General features: G+C 36.1%; 1 protein-coding gene across 1 annotated transcript; it reads left to right on the plus strand.

The window, feature by feature from the left end:
- Nucleotides 1-109: 109 nt before the first annotated feature.
- Nucleotides 110-13,608, plus strand: CPSF2 (cleavage and polyadenylation specific factor 2). The gene is made up of 14 exons (XM_008933587.2): nucleotides 110-420; nucleotides 1,897-2,056; nucleotides 2,141-2,246; nucleotides 3,758-3,887; nucleotides 4,214-4,329; nucleotides 4,885-5,072; nucleotides 5,501-5,791; nucleotides 6,882-6,982; nucleotides 7,324-7,524; nucleotides 8,148-8,300; nucleotides 8,843-9,068; nucleotides 10,518-10,817; nucleotides 11,646-11,780; nucleotides 11,883-13,608. The coding sequence occupies exons 1-14, from the start codon at nucleotides 272-274 to the stop codon at nucleotides 11,973-11,975; spliced, it is 2,349 nt and encodes a 782-aa protein (XP_008931835.1). The 5' UTR covers nucleotides 110-271; the 3' UTR covers nucleotides 11,976-13,608.
- Nucleotides 13,609-20,764: the final 7,156 nt, after the last annotated feature.

A 20,764-nucleotide genomic window follows, 5' to 3' on the forward strand; every position in this document is an offset into this window, starting at 1 on the left:
ATACAGTTATATATTGTTAAAAAAAACCCAAACAACAAACCCCCTCTTTCTATAACAGAAGACCTATAACGGTAGAACGTTACTATTTGAGACTTAGTTGGTATCCAGCAGCTGTATTGAACATTGTTAACACCGTTACCCTGCATATTTTCAGGAATGTATGAAGCTAGATCTAAATAAATAGACTTTTTTCTTTGTGTTAGTAAATGAGACATTTTCTTCTGCCCCCTTCAGATTAGTTCTTTTGGAGATTAAACACTTGGAGAGGAAAATGACATCGATTATCAAGTTAACTACGCTTTCAGGGGTGCAGGAGGAATCTGCCCTTTGTTATCTGTTGCAAGTAGATGAATTTCGTTTTCTTTTGGACTGTGGCTGGGATGAAAACTTTTCTATGGATATTATTGATTCTCTGAGGAAGTAAGTAGTTCAGTTCATACACCTTTTTTTTTTTTAATAGGCCTTGTCCTGTCTTGAAAGTTTCCAAAATTCCATGCAATAATATGTGTATGTGGTGTTAAATCCAAAATTGTTCTTTTATTTTTTGTTTGGCGTGTGTTTTATGTGAAAGGAATCACACTGCTGAAGCCTTTCCAGTAAAAACTTGGGATTTTTTTCTTGTCGGTCCAATTAGTTACATCTATTAACTGTAATTCTTAAGCTGTCCTGTGCTTGTTTTGGCTTGGATGTTTTGGTTTTTTTCATAAATGTGACACAGCAGAGTTTATGGGAGACTGACCTTGTCTCTAAACTGATTTAGAATGCTTAACTAAGTTTTAAATGGAAGAAGCCGAAACATGTGTCGACTGAATACACAGTGGTTCTACTCTTGCCTTTTGTTTCAAGTTGAACAGACTGTCAGTCAGGAAAACAGCTTCTGTCAGTTCTCCAGCCCTGCAAAGGGAATAAAACAGCCGACAAACGAAAACCTATCTAGACTTTAGTACTGAACTTCTGCAGATGTACAGCAAGGAGCTTTGCTGATTACCAAGTTAGAATTGAAACTAAAAACTAAGCTTTATGATGCTAGTTTTATAGATTCACTTTTCTAGCGTTCACAGTCTTGCAGTGTTTGAAGCCTATTAATGGAGGATTATTAGGTGCTAAGGATAATTTATAAAATTTTTTGATTATCTGAGAAGCAATTAGATAAAATTCACTTTTTCATAACAGCCATCGAGAAGAATGTATGTGCCCGAGTTCCTATACAAGGGAACAAAAAGCTTTCAACCCAAGTTGTATTTTCATTTGTTACATATGTTTTATGCCCTCAAGTTTTTCAATTATGAAATGCAGAAAGTTATAAATCTGAGTCCTTATTTTATGCAACACTTTGCAAGAGAAAAAGAATCTGTTTTTAAAATTAATAAAATCCCCCCAAATGATATGCCACTTTTCTTAAATGATATATTTGACCTTTTCTTTTTTTTAAAGAAATAGATTTTCGTTCGATCCTTATCAATTTAAGAATTGTTGTGTCTTTGGTTCTTTTAGTTGATCTTTCTTATCAGAAGATAAGTTGTGGTCTGTTTTTAGATGTATAAACCATTTGTAGCACATCTGCGCTGATAATATTTTTGGTCTCTCAGTAAATTTACTTTCTAGTGTCCACATATATATTACGGTCTTTTTAATCAGGAATTTGATGTGAAACTTAGATCTTTCAGACTTCAAAGTTATGCTTTCAAAAGTCACTTGCATTTTTAAGTACTCGAACGTTAGGAAATAACTGTTACTTTTAATTATGATTTTTAAAGCTTTTTCAAGCCTTGAAGGGTTTCAGTTTTGTTGTTTGGCATTCAGACTGTGTATGTATTCTCTAAATAGCTCTAATAGGAGGTATATAACACCATATGGAAATCTTTTCAATGGCTTTTGTTGTCCCTTTCTTTATAGGCATGTACACCAGGTTGATGCTGTTCTTCTTTCTCATCCCGACCCTCTACACCTTGGTGCACTTCCATATGCAGTTGGAAAAATGGGCTTGAATTGTGCCATTTATGCAACTATTCCTGTATATAAAATGGGACAGATGTTTATGTATGATCTCTACCAGGTACATTTAAGTTGATACTTTCATACAGAACACCTTTGATACAGTGGAGTGTTTGAATGCTCTGTACCTCTTTTTTTATTTTAGTCCCGCCATAATACTGAAGATTTCACACTCTTTACATTGGATGATGTAGATGCAGCCTTTGATAAGATACAACAGCTGAAGTTTTCTCAGATTGTGAATTTGAAAGGTAAAGTTGTCACCAAAGCCTCAAGAAATTACTTTTATTTAAAGGCAACAGAGTCGTTAAGAGTTAAAGTAACATTTTTAAAGGCAGTAAATTCTGCATTATGTGTCTTGCAGTGCTGATTGAATTAGCCCTATGTCGGGGCAGCAGAATGTTTGCCTCAGTAATTATATGTAGAAATGGGTAGGATTTTCACTTAATGTGGAGGAGGTCCTGTCAAAGAGTGTTGGGAGACATTTGTTTCTCTTTTGTGTTTTTGTAACTTTTCTTGGAATTTGCTCCTGTCTGTTAAAAGCATTTACTTATGTCTAGTGGTAGATACCTCAGAACTTTTCATAATCAGTAACACAAAGGAAAGCTTTCTGGAGCAGGGATATGTTGCAGAGATGAAGTTACAGCATGTGGTTGATTTAATGAGGAGTCTTCACTGACTCAACTGTACTCAGTGTAGTTGATTCCTAGGAACTGTGGCAGCTGGAGACTCAGCAGCTTTTCACTCTTATTGAATGTAAAGGTCAGAATGAAATGGAAACCCTCTTCTTGAACAGGGACACATACAGGCTGACCACCAGCACTTTGTCTCTGAAATGCAGTATCTCACAGTTCATGGAATGGTGCTTGCCAAAATACTTACGTTGTTCTTTGAAAAATAGAAATAAGATATTATCCTTGAAACAGTACTGGCCTCTTTTCAAGATATTTGTAGCAAAGCTTTGTCTATGCTGCCAGTTTTTACATCTAAAGAGTAATTTTAGTGTCTAACTTTTTTTTAAGCAATTAACTTTTTTCATGTTTAATGGAGATGATTTGAAAAGACTCAGTGGAGGTATTTGAGAAGATTATGTTTAATTATTAACTATTACTGTGCACTTCATGCAGCAGTCAGTGAGTAATGGTCATGGGTGGTCTAGTTTTAATCTGACAAAGATGCAGGCTAGTATCAGTGACAAAGAGCAACACCACATTAAAAAAATGCATTGGATGCTGAAAAATTCTGTCATCCCTGCCTACAGCACCTGAACACCTTTCCTGCTGTGTGTTTGACTTGTGTGTTTGTCATTCTGGAAAACTTCTAGTTTGTGTAATTTATATAAGTTTCTCTAAGTACCTCAACATTGAATGATACAGTAAACATTCAGTGTTGCCCCAGAGAGGGATCTGAGTTTCACCAGGGCACTTGCTTTCATGTGATGTGTTTGCTGTATAATTTACTGTTATTTAGGTCTATAGTCACAGCAGCTCTGCAGTGCCTCTGAGTATTGGTGGGAGGTGGAGGGAGGAAGTGATCTTCACTTTAGTTTCTTTATTCTGGAGGAAACAGAGAAGTGAATTGCAACAAATTTTGAAGTTACTGGTTAGTTGGCAAGGACAGATATTACTGCTTTTTCATACTTAAGTTAACTTTTTGTCTGACTAATAATTTAGGTATTCAGTTGTTTAAAGTTACTATCTCTTGTTCAGAGTAATGGGTTTTAATACATGTAATGTATCTAAAATACTGAAAACTTTTGTAGGCAAAGGACATGGTTTGTCAATCACACCATTGCCAGCTGGTCACATGATAGGAGGCACAATTTGGAAGATTGTCAAGGATGGAGAGGAAGAAATTGTTTATGCAGTTGATTTCAACCACAAGAGGGAGATGTAAGTTCAAGATAGCAATGTTTCTTATATATTATGTTAGACATGCATCATTTAGTGTGTGATAAAGAGGTATGGAAGCAGAAGTGCATTTCCAGTTCTAGTAAGACCACTAATTTTGCTTGCATCCAGATTAATTGGTTTGAAGCAAGCATTAGCTCCGGGTTTCTTTATTCTATTAATTTTTTTTTTTTGTAAGTTTGAAGCAGGAAGCATTCAGCAGCTGAGGAGTTTGATTTCTGTACATGCAAATATCTGGAAGATAGCTTTCTTATTTTTTCTCATAAAGTAGAAATGCAAAAAGTGAGATTATTGCCTTTTTTCCGCAGCCATCTGAACGGATGTTCCTTGGAAATGTTGAGCAGACCTTCGTTGCTTATTACAGATTCATTTAATGCTACTTATGTGCAACCCAGGAGGAAGCAAAGGGATGAACAGCTGCTGAGTATGTATTGTTTGGGCTTGAAACATAGCACTAATGTGGTTTATTAGCCACTGCAATTTATTTTTCTGTGTGAAATTCATCAGCATCTAAACTAAGAACCCTTATCAAAACTTAACAAATTTGGAATTACTCTTTTCTGGTGGTACTGATCCTGTGAGTTAAATGTTTTCCTAAAAACAACGAACTGTATTTGAAAGCAGTGCATTTTACCCAGTATTGATAAATCACTTCAGGGATTTTTAAATTACCTTCCTCATCACATTCTTTTTTTTAAACTCCATTTTACTGACATTTTTTAATTAAAAAAACAAAGTAAAGAAAAAGTATCAAGGCAATGAGATCTTCAGATAGAGAAAGCTCCAGCTCCCTTTAATTTTGGTGGAAATGTGGCTTTGGATGTCTTTTGAAGTTCAATTTATTTCTGTGTGCAGTATGCTTTTGATTATGATTGCTAGAGTGGTATAACAAACAAAAAAACCCCAAGCTACACCACACACATTCTAACTTTGGTTCAAAGTATAAGTAGGCTTTTATTTTGTTTTTAATTCTTCTCAGCTAATGTTTTGGAGACATTACGAGGTGATGGAAATGTATTGATAGCCGTGGATACAGCAGGCAGAGTTCTGGAACTTGCTCAGCTTCTTGATCAGATCTGGAGAACAAAAGATGCAGGGTTGGGAGTCTACTCTCTAGCACTTCTGAATAATGTCAGCTACAATGTAGTGGAATTCTCTAAATCACAGGTTTGTTTTGGTTTTGAAATGCAACTATGAAGAGGAATGGAATGTGTATGCAGAAGCTTTTCTTTTTCACAGTAAAAAATGGAAAATACTGGGGGAGTGTCTTTATTCTGTAGTGCATATTTGTGTCTCAATTCTTTTGATCAAGTAACAGTCCAGTCATGGCTATGGGCGTGTTTGTTGATACTCGTTTCTCTTTTTATCACAAGACTTGTTAGCAAGTTTATAGCTGTTGAAAAGGAGGACTTAAAGTATTTGTTTGCTGTAGCGTATTTGTAGGTGTTGTTTATGCTCAGCATTATTTCTATTCTTACAATGAGAAGCATTGGTGTAATGATGAGCATATTGCATCCTGTACTTCACATCGTGTTTGCACATTAATTGTAGAACTTGTATTCTTACAGATAACTTTTTGTTACTACGTATTTTAGGTTGAGTGGATGAGTGACAAGTTGATGAGGTGCTTTGAAGACAAGAGAAACAACCCTTTTCAGTTCCGCCATCTCTCCTTATGTCACAGTCTGTCTGATCTGGCTCGAGTGCCTAGTCCAAAAGTTGTTCTTGCCAGTCAGCCTGACTTGGAGTGTGGGTTTTCTAGAGATCTTTTCATTCAGTGGTGCCAGGATTCCAAAAACTCTATAATTTTAACTTACCGCACTACACCTGGAACATTAGCACGATTCCTGATTGACAATCCCTCTGAAAAAGTTATAGATATTGAGGTAAGAATTGTCTCTATATCTCAAAGTTTTTTATTGTTGACCATCTGGGGGAATATGGGCAAAGCTGAACTTAAGTTTCCTTTTTGATCTGAGAACACTTCTAGTGATGGAGAGAAATCTGAAACCAGTCTTGGTGCATATTTAATCAGTTGTGGATAAACATACATAAAAATATGTCTCATATTGGGAACTTTTTGCTGGTGTGGCAAAATTAATACTCCATTGAACTGAGCATGAAGTTCTTTCTACATATTTATCTTTAGGCAATGCTTCCCTTCTTGTTTTTGTTATAATAGAAAATATCTACTTGCAGTTGATGTACAGATCACCATATACGATGGATTAGTCTTGCTGGAAAATAGTCCTGGTTTGGATGAGGGGAGAACCAAGTCAAATTAGTATAATATATCCCACCAGGATTAGAAAAATAAGCAAACTGTAGAAATTATAACACAATTTTTGTTCTTGTTTTCAATAATCTATATACCTGTGTCTACTTCTCTCTGGTGAATGTTGTTGATTTGTGGGAGTCCCCTGTGATTGCAGTGATATTTTCAATCCTGATGAAGCAACTTTATTTTAGATTTAGTTTGACTGGAAGCACTGAATTACAGTGTTAGATTATTACTAGAATTGAGTTTAATTCAAAGTGACCTATATTCTAATTTGATTTTCAGAAAACAAGAAAAAAAACTTACCATTGTTTTGCCAGCTAGTATGACTTTGCCAGGTTCTTCTGGTTTGATGTTACTGATAGAAAACTTAAAAACCACTGGTCATCTCAGAGTACTTGCCTTCATTTGTTGGAGAGAGATTTCCTGAAGGTGTTTCAAGAGCTTTTTGTAACGCTTAATTGATTTTAATAGTTTTAAAAATGCTTTTCTGTTAACGTAGACTCTATTGATGGATAATATCACAATGTTCCCTTGCTGATGTGCTGCACATTTGCATAATCGTGTCTTGTATGTGACATACAAGTTGTACTTGCCCTTGGTACCTAAGTACAAATATTCTTAGTAGCAGTATGTAGGAGAAGTATTAAAATCATGTCAACTACTCACAATAACATTAATTTTAATTCTATCTGCAGTTGAGAAAACGTGTCAAGTTGGAAGGAAAAGAACTTGAAGATTACCTAGAAAAGGAGAAGCTAAAGAAAGAAGCAGCTAAGAAGTTAGAGCAGTCTAAAGAGTAAGTGTATTTGGTGTTCTTGCATTCTGCTGGCACGATTCGAGTTGGGACTTCTGTGTGATCATTCTGCTCCTTATACTGTTTACAGGGATAAATGAAAATTATAGCTTTGGTAGACTTGTCTGAGGGCACTGAGGGTTGTGGTTGTCTTCAATCTGTTGTTCTGATAGGCCTGTTTCATCTGCCATTTGACTGTGAGCTCTCTCTCCGACACATAAACTGCCCTTGCTCTGGGTTAGTGTTATGTCAGCTGTTATTTTCCAGTCAGTGTGTTTACGTAATATGAAACCCGAATGAAAAAAGAAGTGCTAGGTTGTTTTTTTTTTGGAATGTCATTTCAGGGCAGATATCGATTCCAGTGATGAGAGTGATGCTGAAGAGGATATTGATCAGCCAACTGTACATAAAACCAAACATGATTTGATGATGAAAGGCGAAGGTAGCCGAAAAGGAAGCTTCTTCAAACAGGCAAAGAAATCTTATCCAATGTTTCCAGCCCCTGAAGAAAGAATTAAATGGGATGAATACGGCGAGATTATCAAGTGTGTGGTGACAATGTATACTAACATGTAATAGCTATGAAATAATTAAAAAATAGAAGTAATTAAAAAAAAAATCATCATTTTGTCTCTTTTGCACCACTGTTATATACTCTTTCCAACTGCTAAGTCTCACAGGAAGCTTATGATAGGATTGAAGCTGCAAAGTGCTGATCCTTGATCTGTGTTCACACCTCTTAGGATGTATTTTCACTCCAGGCCTTTTTTTTAATCTTAAAAGATAGAAGATTTAAAATTTTTTAACATGACTTTTTTCTACTTTAAATTACACACATGTTGATAAATGTATGAGGGGAAAAAACACTGTTCATCCTTGAAAAATCTAGTGATATTTGTCCTCTCTGCATAAGGAATACTTGCTAGAAATTCTTGACTTGCTAGTATTTCCCAAGTTATTAAAGTTCTTTTTTAAGATAGAAAGGTGATATTTCCCAAATGAACTCTGTTCAAGTATGGAAATAGTGAAGGCAAACATAATAAAATTGTTGGCAATAACAGCTGTAAAAAATCTCAGTAGGAGTAGTTAGCATTGTTTGGTTTTATATTATATAGTGCTTTGGTTTTACTCTAAGACTATTAAAAGCAAAATGCCTTTCATTCTTTAGACCTGAGGATTTTCTAGTTCCAGAACTTCAAGCAACAGAAGAAGAAAAAAGCAAATTAGAGTCTGGTTTGACGAATGGAGAGGAGCCTATGGACCAGGATTTATCAGATGTTCCTACCAAATGTATTTCTGCAACAGAATCCATGGAAATTAAGTGAGTGACTTTGTTCCCGTCAGTTCTGCTAGAATCGTGGCATGAGTACAGTGTGAACTGGGTAAAAGGATAGCTTGGATTTAAGAAACTGGGAAAGGACTTGGGTTTTGTTTGTTTTTTCCCTGAGCCAAGTTTTTTACTAGTCTTTCTGGGAGCACAGGATGGAGTCTTACAGTTTCCCACTCTTAAGATATTTGGTTTGTCCAATGGAGACAATTGGAAGAGGTAGAACAAATGATACAATAGTATGTTAGCATAGATACTAAAACATATTTTGTTAAAAGGGTAACATATTCAAATGTGCTTATCTCATGTTCTGGATAACTCTGTAATTGAATTTTTTTAATTTATAGTGTTAAATACACAATACATGCTGATATTTCACAACTCTGTGTTTTACTCATCCATAATATACCTTGTGCTGATAGCTTTTGCTGATGTAGAATAGTTTAAAAATATCTTCTGTCTTTAGACTAAGTATTTTGGAGCACTCAAAGGTTTATCTTATAAACTAAAAAATAACAATTTTTAATTCACACTAGAGCCAGAGTTACATACATTGACTATGAAGGACGCTCAGATGGGGACTCAATTAAAAAAATTATTAACCAAATGAAACCAAGACAACTGGTCATTGTCCATGGACCACCTGAGGCCAGTCAGGACCTTGCAGAATGTTGCAGAGCTTTTGGTGGAAAAGATATTAAAGTTTACATGCCCAAACTTCATGAAACTGTAGATGCAACCAGCGAAACTCACATTTACCAGGTAAGGTGCTGGAATTTGTTAGCTGTGTCACTGCTGTGGGTTGTAGTAGAGCTGTATTGGCAGACTCAGATTTGGCCCTCACTTCCTTGGGAGAGGAGAGGAGGAACTACCTGTGTGTACAATTGGTTTTGTGTGATCGAGGCATTAGTGTTTTTCTGTGTTCTAGGTAAACATTCTTCTGATGCTTATTATTCATTAGTGTTTGAAAGCTTAAACATGGGATCAGTGTGTTTTTACGAGTAGTGCAAAAGGCAAGGCTGGTGTCCATGGGAACATCAGTTTACTTTTTTGAAGTATTAAGAAATTTATAATGCCTTTATTTAGAGTACCATTGTATACTAGTTGCAATCCAGGATTCTCTTTGAAATCTGAAAGGGAGCCTTAGAGAGCAAAGAGAAAAAAAATTCTTCATACTTAAACAGTACCTAAGAATAAATATGTAAAGTTAGGAACAAGTTAACAATAAAAATAAATAAGACACCCATACCCTCAAAAAACAGCTTATATGATGAAACTTGAAAAGTGAGGTTGTGATAATGTATTGCTCTGTGCTAGCCATGAAAATTAAATGCAATATATTAAGTCCTAAATAAGGAAACTTGGATAACTTGTGTGAATTTTGTAAAAATTGTGTATGGTCCCAGTTCAGTTTTTGAAATTGTTTAGAGGGAAGTGTCTCCAGAGGAACTTTTTGCATTAGTCCTTTATTCCTTTATCCTTTTTAAGTTAATAGAAAAACACTGGTGGAATTGTTGAAAAAGGTACTTCTGCTTCTTTCCAGAGAAAAATGTCTTACCCTGTAGGAAGCAGAAAATTCAGACTTGAAACGGCTTGTTTTCTGCATTTTGTCTGTTAGCTGTTGATGGGGTTTTTTGGGTTTTTTTTAAAGCTGTGGGAATTACTAGTGTGTTAGAAATGACACAGGAGTACAGTGGAGACGTTGAATTTGAAAATAATAGATATGAGTGAAGCATGAGAACTGCAGTGTCTTTTGAGTGGACCGTGCTGCAGATGGGTAGATGGTTGCTGTATCCTTCAAACAGTTGCAGCCTTGATTCCACTATGGGAATCGTGTGCCATCTTATGTGGAGAACAGTCTCTAAGAGTAGAGCTTAAAGTCCTAGAGTGCACCAGAGGAATCAGAGTAAGGTCACTCTGATATTTACAAAATCCTTTCTTACAATAAAATATTAATTATAATTTTTTGGAGGGTTGAAATTTGGAACTGCTCTTCAATAACCTAAATGTATCTATAGAAACTTTTCACGGATTTGCTAAGACCAACTAAGGAACTCCATGGCTGCAAAAAAAGGTTTCTGTTTTTTTAAAAGGGAATTATTGCTCTTGCTGTAAATTTAGCTCAGGCTTGCAGTCATATATATTCTTTTTTATTTTAACAAAGACAAGAAAGGTATTGATCTCTGCTGCTTTTATTTTTGTGCAACCCAGGTCAGGTTAAAAGACTCTCTTGTCAGCTCCCTTCAATTCTGTAAAGCCAAGGATGCTGAGTTAGCTTGGATTGATGGTGTTCTGGATATGCGGGTTTCAAAAGTGGATACTGGAGTTATTTTGGAAGAGGGAGAGTTGAGGGAAGACGAAGACTTAGAGATGCAAGTGGACGTGCCTTCTTCAGACTCGAGTGTGATTGCGCAGCAGAAGGCCATGAAAAGCCTCTTTGGTGACGATGACAAGGAGATGTGTGAGGAGAGTGAAATCATCCCTACTTTGGAACCTCTGCCACCTCATGAGGTACAGAAATGATGCTGATCTGAATTTCTTTTATGAAGAGCTCTGCATTCATTTGTGTTTTTCTAGTGCTTAGAAGTGGATACTGATCTTAACTCAACTGGAAGCCTAACTGAAACTGGGTTTTCGTGTTTGGTTTTCTCTTTGTTAAACCTGGTGCTGTTCTTTGTTCAGATTTTAATGCTTATCAGTGAGGATGGTCTTTCACATCCACTAACAGTGCCTAGCATACAGAGCCATCTATTTATGAAGGAAAGATTTTAATTAGCGTATTTATGGTGTTTAGTCACTTTGGGATTTTATTATGTTTTGTCGATGCTGTGGAAAATACTTTATATCCTTGAAATACAGATCTTTGACATTCATACATCTGCTTCTACAGTAGTGATTTGAGAGTTCATTGAATTTAGCTTTTCTGTAAATTTGTCTTTGCTCTTAAAATACTTGGCATATGAGGAGATATCATTTTATCTTTTCGTTGAATGATTCCAATGCTTTTTAATCCTAGAGTTGCTTTTTAAGATACTATTTCGCAGTCCTAAGTGTAGTCTTTTCTAGGAGCTAGATGACTATGGAGACAACTCTAAAGTCTGTTCAAATTCATGACAACCATCACAGAAGTATGCACTGATCAGCAGTACAGCTTACTGCAGCTCTGTTCCTGGCATGGCATGGCTTGGAAGAGGGATCTTCATTGTCAGCTTTCCATTTGTCTTCAGTAATTTATAGTTGTATAGTCTAGGCCACACTGCTGCCTACGCAATAATGAGATCTTTGTAAAAATGGAAGGTCTTAAATAGAAGTATTAAAATTGTGTGTGTTGTTTTCAAGGTTCTTGGACATCAGTCTGTGTTTATGAATGAGCCAAGACTGTCTGACTTCAAGCAGGTTCTCTTGCGAGAAGGTATACAAGCTGAATTCGTGGGAGGAGTGCTTGTGTGCAACAATCTGGTGGCTGTTCGCAGGGTAGGTGTTCTGTGTCTTAAACTCTTTGGTAAATAATATTCTAAATGAAAATTAAGTTTCTCAGTGTAAAGATAATAAATCAAAACATGTCTTTTGTTGCAGACTGAAACAGGGCGCATTGGACTGGAAGGCTGTCTCTGTCAGGACTTCTATAGGATAAGAGACCTTTTATACGAACAGTACGCAATTGTCTAAGGAAAGTGCTGCAAAGGTGTTTTCACTTGAACTTTTACAGAAAATGGAGATTTCTCCCAGTTCTGACATTTTGTAGTTTTCTAATTTATACAGGGAAACCTAATCCATAAAGAGCAGTTAGCTACCCTGAACGTGTAAGTAACTGCTACTGTTTTCCTTCATAAATCTGTTGGTACATTCCATGTTGTTGACTTTCAAATTGTTGCGACTTGGCATCTCCCACATAACACATTATAAATGAGTTTACGACTATGAACACTTCTCAGCAAAGGTTCAGCTTGTCAGGACGTGTTCTGGTTTCATAGATTCCCTGCCAAAGAATACAAAATATGTAAAAGTCATTCTTTTGTTCTAAAATAAGATAAGATAGGCAAGTATGGGTTTTGTTCATTTTGTTTTCTATGTGGTTGTTTTTGGTTTGGGTTGTTCGGGTTTTTTTAACAAGTTTGATTTAGAGAACAGTCTTGAATATTTTTTTTTTAAATGGAAGTTAGTTGAAGTACGTTATTAGCAGCCCACTTAAAGCTAGACTACCTAAACTTTCCCCTCGTGTTAATCTGGCTCCATCTTACTGATTTGTTCTCAAAGTGCATTTTGTATTCTATGTAAAGTATTAATCTGCAGGATGAAAAAATTACTTAGGAGAGTAATCTCTAAGAAGATTGGATAATATTTTCAGTCAGTTTAAAATCCAGTAGTTGTGCTTCAGAATAACTTCTGTACAAACTTACAGAATTTGCTAACTCCTAGCTTTTGCAACATTATGCAACTATAAAATAGTTTCTGAGTTCTGATTTTAATACTTTTCAAAGTCTAGAGCCTTTATCCATGCACTGCTGTTTGTTCAGATTGCCATGAGTCGAGTTCAGGAAGATCCTTTTTCTTGAAATCTTGAGTTCATGTGATGTATTTAATGGTTTTGTGCCATGTTCCATTCTAATTGACAGCGAGACTTACTGGACCTGCTGATGCTGGGAATTGACCTTACTTTTTAGGTGAAGATGAGCACAGTTTTGAGTGTATTAATTTCTCAGATATTAACTTATGCAAACAAATGACCTCTCAAGAGTTTATTTACTTCTTTTTTCCCCTGTCCATGTGTGAAACACTGGCTTTGGCAGTGGAGAGTTGCTTGCTTTTCACATAAAACAGCAATGTGTTCTCGTTGTGTGTGTTTAAATAAAACCTTTGGAAAAAGTGGCAAAAATAGCCGTGTGGGCTCAGTGGAAGGATAATTTACTTTACAATTCATTCTTGATAAAAGTTTTCTATCTGATCTACAACTACTTATTCTGTTTGAAATAGTAACTTAAAAATGAAGACCATGTTAAATAAAAAACCCCATCTGCTAGAACAATATATTAAAACTGTAAAAAACTTGTAATGCTGAGTGAGAATGTATTTTGTTACACAAAGAAAATCTTGGCTAGGAATGACTAAATGGCTCAATGGTGCATTTTTTTCCTTAACAGTCTAGAAAAATGGTTATTTCCCTTATATTGACAGCCAGAAGTTTGTAGAAATGCTTTGGTTTTGTAGCAAAGCTATGTAAATCTACATGATGTTGGACACTTGTTGGTGAATACTATTGTATTACTATTGTTACTGATGCTAATGAACTTTTATAAAGTGAGTTCCTTTGTACATAATCATGTTTGCCTTAGGACTTTTAACTTGAGGGCTTAGGATGGGAAGAGATAACACATGCCTGCACGGAATATGCTAATAAAGAAAAAAACCCTTAGAAAATCAAACTAAAAATAATGCTGTTTTTAAGAAAAGGATAAAGACAGTGCAGTGTGATCATAAACCTTTCTATCAGTTTTGTTTTGTTTTCTAACCTATTGATACAAGTTTTAGTGTTATCAGTTGCTAAATGGTGTGTGCTGACAGAGAACCCAAATTAGTGCCATCACTGAGGAAAAGGCTCAAGTATGAGCAAAACACCTAACTGAGGATCTGAATGCTGTATGATACTCTGTTTCATGGCTTTTACAGATGTTTTCATGGTTTTAAAAAGAGGGTGTTGGGGAAGGTGTTCTAGCAGTCAAATCTGGTAAAGAAATGTATCCAGTAAACAGAATCTTAGGTCAGAAAACTCTGTAAGAAAGCAGTGGTAGTTCAGAATGGGATAATGAAACTAGATGAAAGAATCTATAAAATTGCTTGTTGAAATATATTTTTAAAAATACTTCAAACAGTCCTAAGTCCTCCCTGCACGCTAAGCAGTACGTGGTGAACTGTTAGTGTACATCACACTTCTTGACCAGTATTAACCAAGGCATGAAAGAGCATGTAGTTTCAGATCAACTACACTAATTAACTACGTTAGTAAAATTCTTAATTCTGTGTCGTTAAGGCTGTCTTAATGTTTTCTGGCAGAGGAGTTCTGAGCAATGGTTGCAGTTCCTTTTAGCTCAGTAAAAATTCCTCACCTTGGTAAAAGAGGAGCATAGATATAAAGATATGGAAGAACTAGATTGTTTCAGTCTTTACTGTCTGTGATAGGTTATGTATGACCACTGTGATAGGAAGTAAAAAAAACCTAACCTCACTCCTGCATTTTTTAGTAGAACTTCCAATAAACCCTGTAACTGTTCTCCTGGAAGAGAAGGATCCACAGAAACTCTGAACATTAGGATGAAACAAGTTTGCTGTATGAGCTTTAAGCAGTAATAACCTGCCTGTTGTTGCATAATCCTCTTAGGTGATACAAGCTGGATCTGTGGTTCAGCAGCTGAATGATAATGAGCTAAGCATCTGCCAAAAAGTATAGTTTGTAAGTGCAATCTGGCAGTCACCAATTTTCATAATGAGCAAATACATTATTTCAGTTGTGTAGGCTTTTCTTAAGGAGTTTTCATTTTCAGTGATAAAAACTTCCCTAAAAGCTACTTTTGACAAACACTTTTAAAGAAATTTGCAATGGTGGTCAAACCACAAGCTTTCTGTCAAACTTGATTCAAAGGCTAATACCAGTTTTTGTAGAGTCGACTTTGGAAAATTACATAGGGAAACCAATGAAGAGAATCCATTGTGTTGTTTAGTAGTGGCTATCATGCCCTTCCTGGTATTTAAAAAGTAGAAAATAAAGCATAATATTTAATGTCAATAACAATATCAGAACTTCTGCAAGTAAATAACAACTCCATCTCCAAAATGTTGAAGGTTTTTATTTTTAGATACAACCAAAATTATTTTTTCCTTTGTGGCTAATTAGTTTATAGGAATATTTAAGTGTCAGTTATGAAGAGTGAACTCTTAGCAACACCATTGTTGAGCAACAACTCTTGGAGTTGCTGTTTCTCAAGCTGGTGGTTTCATCAATACCTTCTTAAAGTTCTCACTTAACTCGGTTGCCTTGTCTGGGAGAAATCTCGTTTGGTTGTCTCACCAGTTCTGGACTGTAACGTTGTGACACACAGCACAGTCATTTGCTTGACTGGTTTACAGCTCTGTAAATCAGAACAAGAACTGTTATTTGGAGTGAGGCAGTTTAAATCACCCAGAACAAGTGCTAGCAAAGAAAAAAATTATTAATAGCTCAGAGGTTGGTATCTAGCCTTTTATTGGGGTTTAAGGTTGTAGTTTTAAGTAAAGCCATTGCAGTTAACCTAATCTGGAGAAACTACTGCTTCCTCTCCACATGTTTATATTTTTGTAGAAAGCACAAAAATGTGACTGGCCAGGTATCAGTGATAATACTTGCCTTAAGGTATGTTTTACAGTAGTTGCTTCAAAGTGTGGGGTTTTTTCTCTTTTGAGTCCATCTGGATAAGTTTTAGAGTATGCTTATCTCTACTGTTACTACCAATGTTTCTTAGAAATAATTCTGAAGTGGGTAGCTAATATGTCCTTATCAGTGATAGTGCTCAAATTGTACAGAAAACTTCTACAAGATGATTTTGAAAGATCCTTGAAAGGAAAAAGTGGAATGTAGATAGAACTTAGTCATCACTAAAACTTGGTAGGACTGTCAGACTGTTCAGTTTCTGTACCTGCTTAGTACACCATGATAGGAACAGGCTTCTAGGGAATGCTTTCTGATCACAGTGCTATGAACTGGTCAAATAAAAAGAACTAGTCAGCAAAAAAAAAAGATTACCCACATTTAGCTAACTAGCCTGTTGCATGTGCTTCAATATGTGAACCTGAAAATGTTTACATATAAAAAAGTGTGAGATGGGATGTGTGATAACATTGCCACCTATTTTGTAATTTTACCACATGCCTGGGGCAACAGGTATAGCTTATCCAAGTAATTACTTGTATTAGAACAATACTGTGGTGTTTCCTATTGTTTTCAGAGGACTTGTTTAGCTTCCATGGAGAAAAAGGTCCGAGCATGATGTAATCATTACTACATAAATTATTGGCAGGTGCTCTCCAAGACATAACAGTGAACTGTCCTTAAAATCATCAGGGAATTATTTTTTTCTGCTGTTTTGCAGCTCCTGAAGGAGTTGCACAGCTGGCAGAGCATATTGCCCGTCATCGTGCCAGACTTGGCATTTGAAAGCCTGCCAGATTGCTTTGTGCTGTTGTGCTAGCTATGGATCAGCAGTTTGCAACAGTATGAAGATAGTAAGAGTTTTATTCCTTGCCCTTCGTAGGATCACACGAGTTAATACTGCATTTGTGAAGAGTCCAACCTATTTTCAGAACCTAGGAGGTATTTGAGTTGCATTACCTGGTTAGATTAGCATCCATGCTGCAGGAGACTAAAGAGAAGTTATGTTTATGGTGTATTCTGGTAAAATTTCTATCAGAACCAATGTTTGGAGTCACTCTATATAGCCTGCTTTTCAAAATGTTTTACGTAATTTTATTATGCTTCAGTATTTCTTTCATAATCTCCCTGATTTTACTAATGCACAATATTGCAAAAGCACTATAAAACTAGTCAACAGACCTGAAATCATTTGTGTATCTCTAAACCTCTTATGCTGATTAAAAGTGTTAAGGCTATTAGTATTTTTTATGTAACTGGGTCTAAATTTAGTTTCTGTTGCAGTCAAAAAACAGTCTGGTATTTCAAACCATGATCCTAATCTGCTTCCTCTTGGAGTCAATGGTAACAGTTCTTCAGCACAGCTTTTGTATTTCTGTGTGTTGATGACTTGACTAGTTAGCATCATATTTATCATACAAATTCAGTGGTGACTTTTCATAGTTCTGATTTGTCTTCCAGAAGTGTCAAAATACTACCTTGGTTGTGAAATAGGATTTTAATTACTTTTGGGCATTGTTTTCATTAATGCTTGACTTTTTAAAATATGATTTGAGTAGCTCATAGGCTACTGTTCCATTGGTTGGGAGGACAGGACTGTTAATATTTTTCCTTATGTTAAATTCTTCTGGTTCTTGTATGGAGAGGCAAAAAGAAAAAGTTTAACTGGAAAAAGTAGAAAACATGTATGTAGTCTACACCTTCCAAACTGAATAGCTGTAAAATACCTGCATGACAGCCTCATCCTGCAAAACTGCACCTCTTTTACTGCCTGATCTTACTGTTTGAACAACTTAATTATTATAAAAAAGTGATAAAGTCATACCATCACATATGAATGACTTTATTTCCTGCAATATTGTGCATTGCCTTTGGTCAGTTGCAATGTGTAGTCCTGTTTTCATACATACACACGTTTCATGTCATAGCTGACAGCTTGCTGCAAAAAGCCAGCTTACCAAAAAAAAAAAAAAACCCAAACAAAAAACCCCACAAAAACTACTGGTGATTCAGGTATTAGAATATATCATAAAGGAAATCATCAGCTTTGTGTTCAAGGAGCCCATTAGGAAGACTGACCATTTGACCAGTAGTCTTGCTGCTATTTACATACAAAAACGAGTGCTTTTATGTCCATGTACGGAAAGGGGTCATTTACATGATTTTTTTAAAAATACAAAATTGAAGATTATATTTCTAATGCATGTCTAGTGCATGGTCTCAAAAGCAGCTAGAAACTGCATTGTGTGAGCTGGATATACAAGAGTCAATAGTTACATACCTAAGAGTTCAGCACTTCAGTGCTTCACATTTCTGGTGATTTTACTCCTGCACTTGCAGGACTATTCAGCTGACTGTTTTCTAAGAAACAAATAGCTTCCAAATTACACAGTTAATTTTTTGATCTGTGAATGGAATTTTCCTTTCCTTGTCAGAACATGGGCTCTAACAATGTTGAAATGGTTCTAAAATAACTCCTCCAGTTATGGGGCAATACATTTTCTTTCAAACTGAGCATTTCTTTGAGACTGAGGAAGGATATCTGACTTGGTATTCTTGGTTTGGAAATAAGGTATGGATAGAGTGAAGAAAGAGCTTTAGTCAACATGGAAGGAAGGAGAAATAACCAAAACTGTGATGACTTTTCTGGGGAGATGATGTTCTGCTTTGCTTGAGAGGGTTATGGATGTCTTGTCAACTATTCCCCATAGAATTAAGCATGAGTTTAGGATTTGGAAAGTTTTAGTGGCTGATTTTTCAGTGTCTGCAAGCCTGTCGTGTCAGAAGAAAATAATGGTGTATGTTTTTCTCCAGGATGAGATTAGGTTAGGATTATGAACAGCATCAGAAAGAGCTAAATTCATGGATCACACAACAGAGTTTACAGGTCTAGGTTTGATGGCTACAAGTTGCTTAAGAAGTGTTCTGTGATTTATAGTTTAGGTTATGGCCAAGGAAAGGGTTAGGGGCACCAGGGTTACAAATTTAAATTTTGTACAGAGTCTCATGGTGAAAGAAGTAAAAATGAGGTTTGGTATTGATAATACAAACGGAGTACAGCACTGAAGGCAAATCATGGGTATTCTTGATAACTTATGCCTTACCAACCGATACTGGGTTGATACCAACAAGGAGTTACAAGACTCTTATTTCTTGTCTATTCGTAAACTTTTAAATATATGCAGTGCTCCCATGTCACTCTACAAAGTGTTAGTCTGTATGGTTTCAAATACACAGCTTTATGTATTCATGACCAACTTGTTGGTCTAAATATTAATTTCTGCTTTTTGTTTCATTATATTGATTATACTATTCTGCCACTTAATAACTCATTAGATAGTTCGATCATATGCAATGTAATTCTGTGAAGTCCAGAATTAGAGGGAGTCTTTATAGTTGGGTTGCTAAATACTGAAAAATCTTCCTAGTAATAAATGACTTTTCATTATGATATTGCCTTTTTAAAAATTCCTTGAGCTTTCTGCAGTTATGTTTAAAACAGTACTAATTTCCTAAATGGATACTTCTGTAGGCCTTGATTTTAAGATTGCAAATGCTCTGCCACATCTTCTGTATATTGTGACTCTAAAAGGGCAAATGCAGGGAAGTGTCTGAATAGGGTATTGCACTTAGAAATCTGTCTGCTGCTTTCTGATGTATGTACAAGTGTAAAATCTCCTATCAGCATTGCAGCACACTGCTTATTGCACAGAGCTTTGACTTCTTTTGTGTGACTGGTTTACATTATTTTGAAAACTGTCAAGTCAACTGCTTGGCTTTGACTACAAGGTTTTTTTTTTCATTGCCTAGCAAATTTGTAGCCCTGGAGTTGATAAGTAGCTTATGTCTCTATGCAGTCAGCTAAAATTTAGCTAGCAAGGCACCTTTAATATCTAGTCTGATTGGGCATCTATCTACAGTTTACAAAATGATCTGCTTCAGGGAAGACAAGGAGGGAAAGATGGAAGTGTTGAAGACAGGCAGATTCTTGCTTGGTTGTCCATGTCCTGTGGCATATACCTATGAATTACTTCTGCATCACCAGCTTCACCCTATTTGTGATGTATGTTTGTAATGGTCTGCTTTAGTGTAACTGCCTCCTCAAGCACTGGGCTTTTCTCTTTTCTCTTCGTTGCATGTCTACAAGTCTTCCACTCTATGATCTGCTGTGGTGCATGGATAGAAGAGCAATTGCTCTTTTACTAACACCAGGTAAAGGGAGCCTAATATTCCCTTGCTGCCTATGGAAACTGGAGGATGTGATTCGGAACATGAGAATTTGAGATCTTCCCTTGGTATCAGCTGGGTTTCTGCACCAGGTCTCCTGAGTTTTCTGTGTATTTCTTCCCCTTAGGAGTCTCTGTTTATTCATGGATACAGTGGATGGGTAGTTGTTTTAAATGCCTTTTTTTTCCCTGTAGGGAGTCTAAGCTCAAGAGAAGAGTACATTAAAGCAGTGAACTTGAATTTCTTACTCCAGTTTACAGTTTCTTACCTTCTGGCATTTTCAGACACCTGATTGCTTCATTTGGGACACTCAGCAGCTCTGCTTTTTGTCTTTTCTATGAACTCACTCAACTTAATGCTTTGTTGTTTCCACTTTTCTAGGTTTTCAGCTTGTGAAAATGACATAACACTTGTGACAAATTGACTGTTAATTGAGGGAGGAGTTGCTGTTCTTTGGGGTGTATGGATGCCTGTATGGGGCAAGGATGCCCTTGATTTGAATTCTTCAGTCAAAAACCGGGATATTAGGCTAATAGAAATTGTCTGCCTCTGCATTGCTGCTTGTTGTTTAACCTTACTGTCTGATTAAACTAGTGCAATTCATGGAATAAACATCCAATAATACAGCCACAAAATTTGTGGAAGTTACAAAGACTCTATCATTCAATGTTTGAACCAAGAAATCTTTCCCTTGGTTGTGTTTTTCTAGGAGTAAAAAGCACGTCTCATTTTCCATGACTTTTGGTGAAATTTGGTGTGCAGAACTGTTAAAACCACCACTGTCTTTTCAGAATATTGCACTCCTAATGATACTGTTGCTGTCTTGAATGAT

Source organism: Manacus vitellinus, unplaced genomic scaffold (assembly GCF_001715985.3).
Source record: "Manacus vitellinus isolate BGI_N305 unplaced genomic scaffold, ASM171598v3 scaffold_6_pilon, whole genome shotgun sequence".
NCBI lineage: Eukaryota > Metazoa > Chordata > Aves > Passeriformes > Pipridae > Manacus > Manacus vitellinus.

Bases quoted from the DNA above. Each gene is read 5' to 3' on its own strand.
- CPSF2 (XM_008933587.2), top strand. From the start codon at position 272: ATGACATCGATTATCAAGTTAACTACGCTTTCAGGGGTGCAGGAGGAA. The intron at 2,247-3,757 runs GTAAAGTTGTCA...AAACTTTTGTAG, and splicing joins TCAGATTGTGAATTTGAAAG to GCAAAGGACATGGTTTGTCA. The intron at 5,792-6,881 runs GTAAGAATTGTC...TTCTATCTGCAG, and splicing joins AAAAAGTTATAGATATTGAG to TTGAGAAAACGTGTCAAGTT.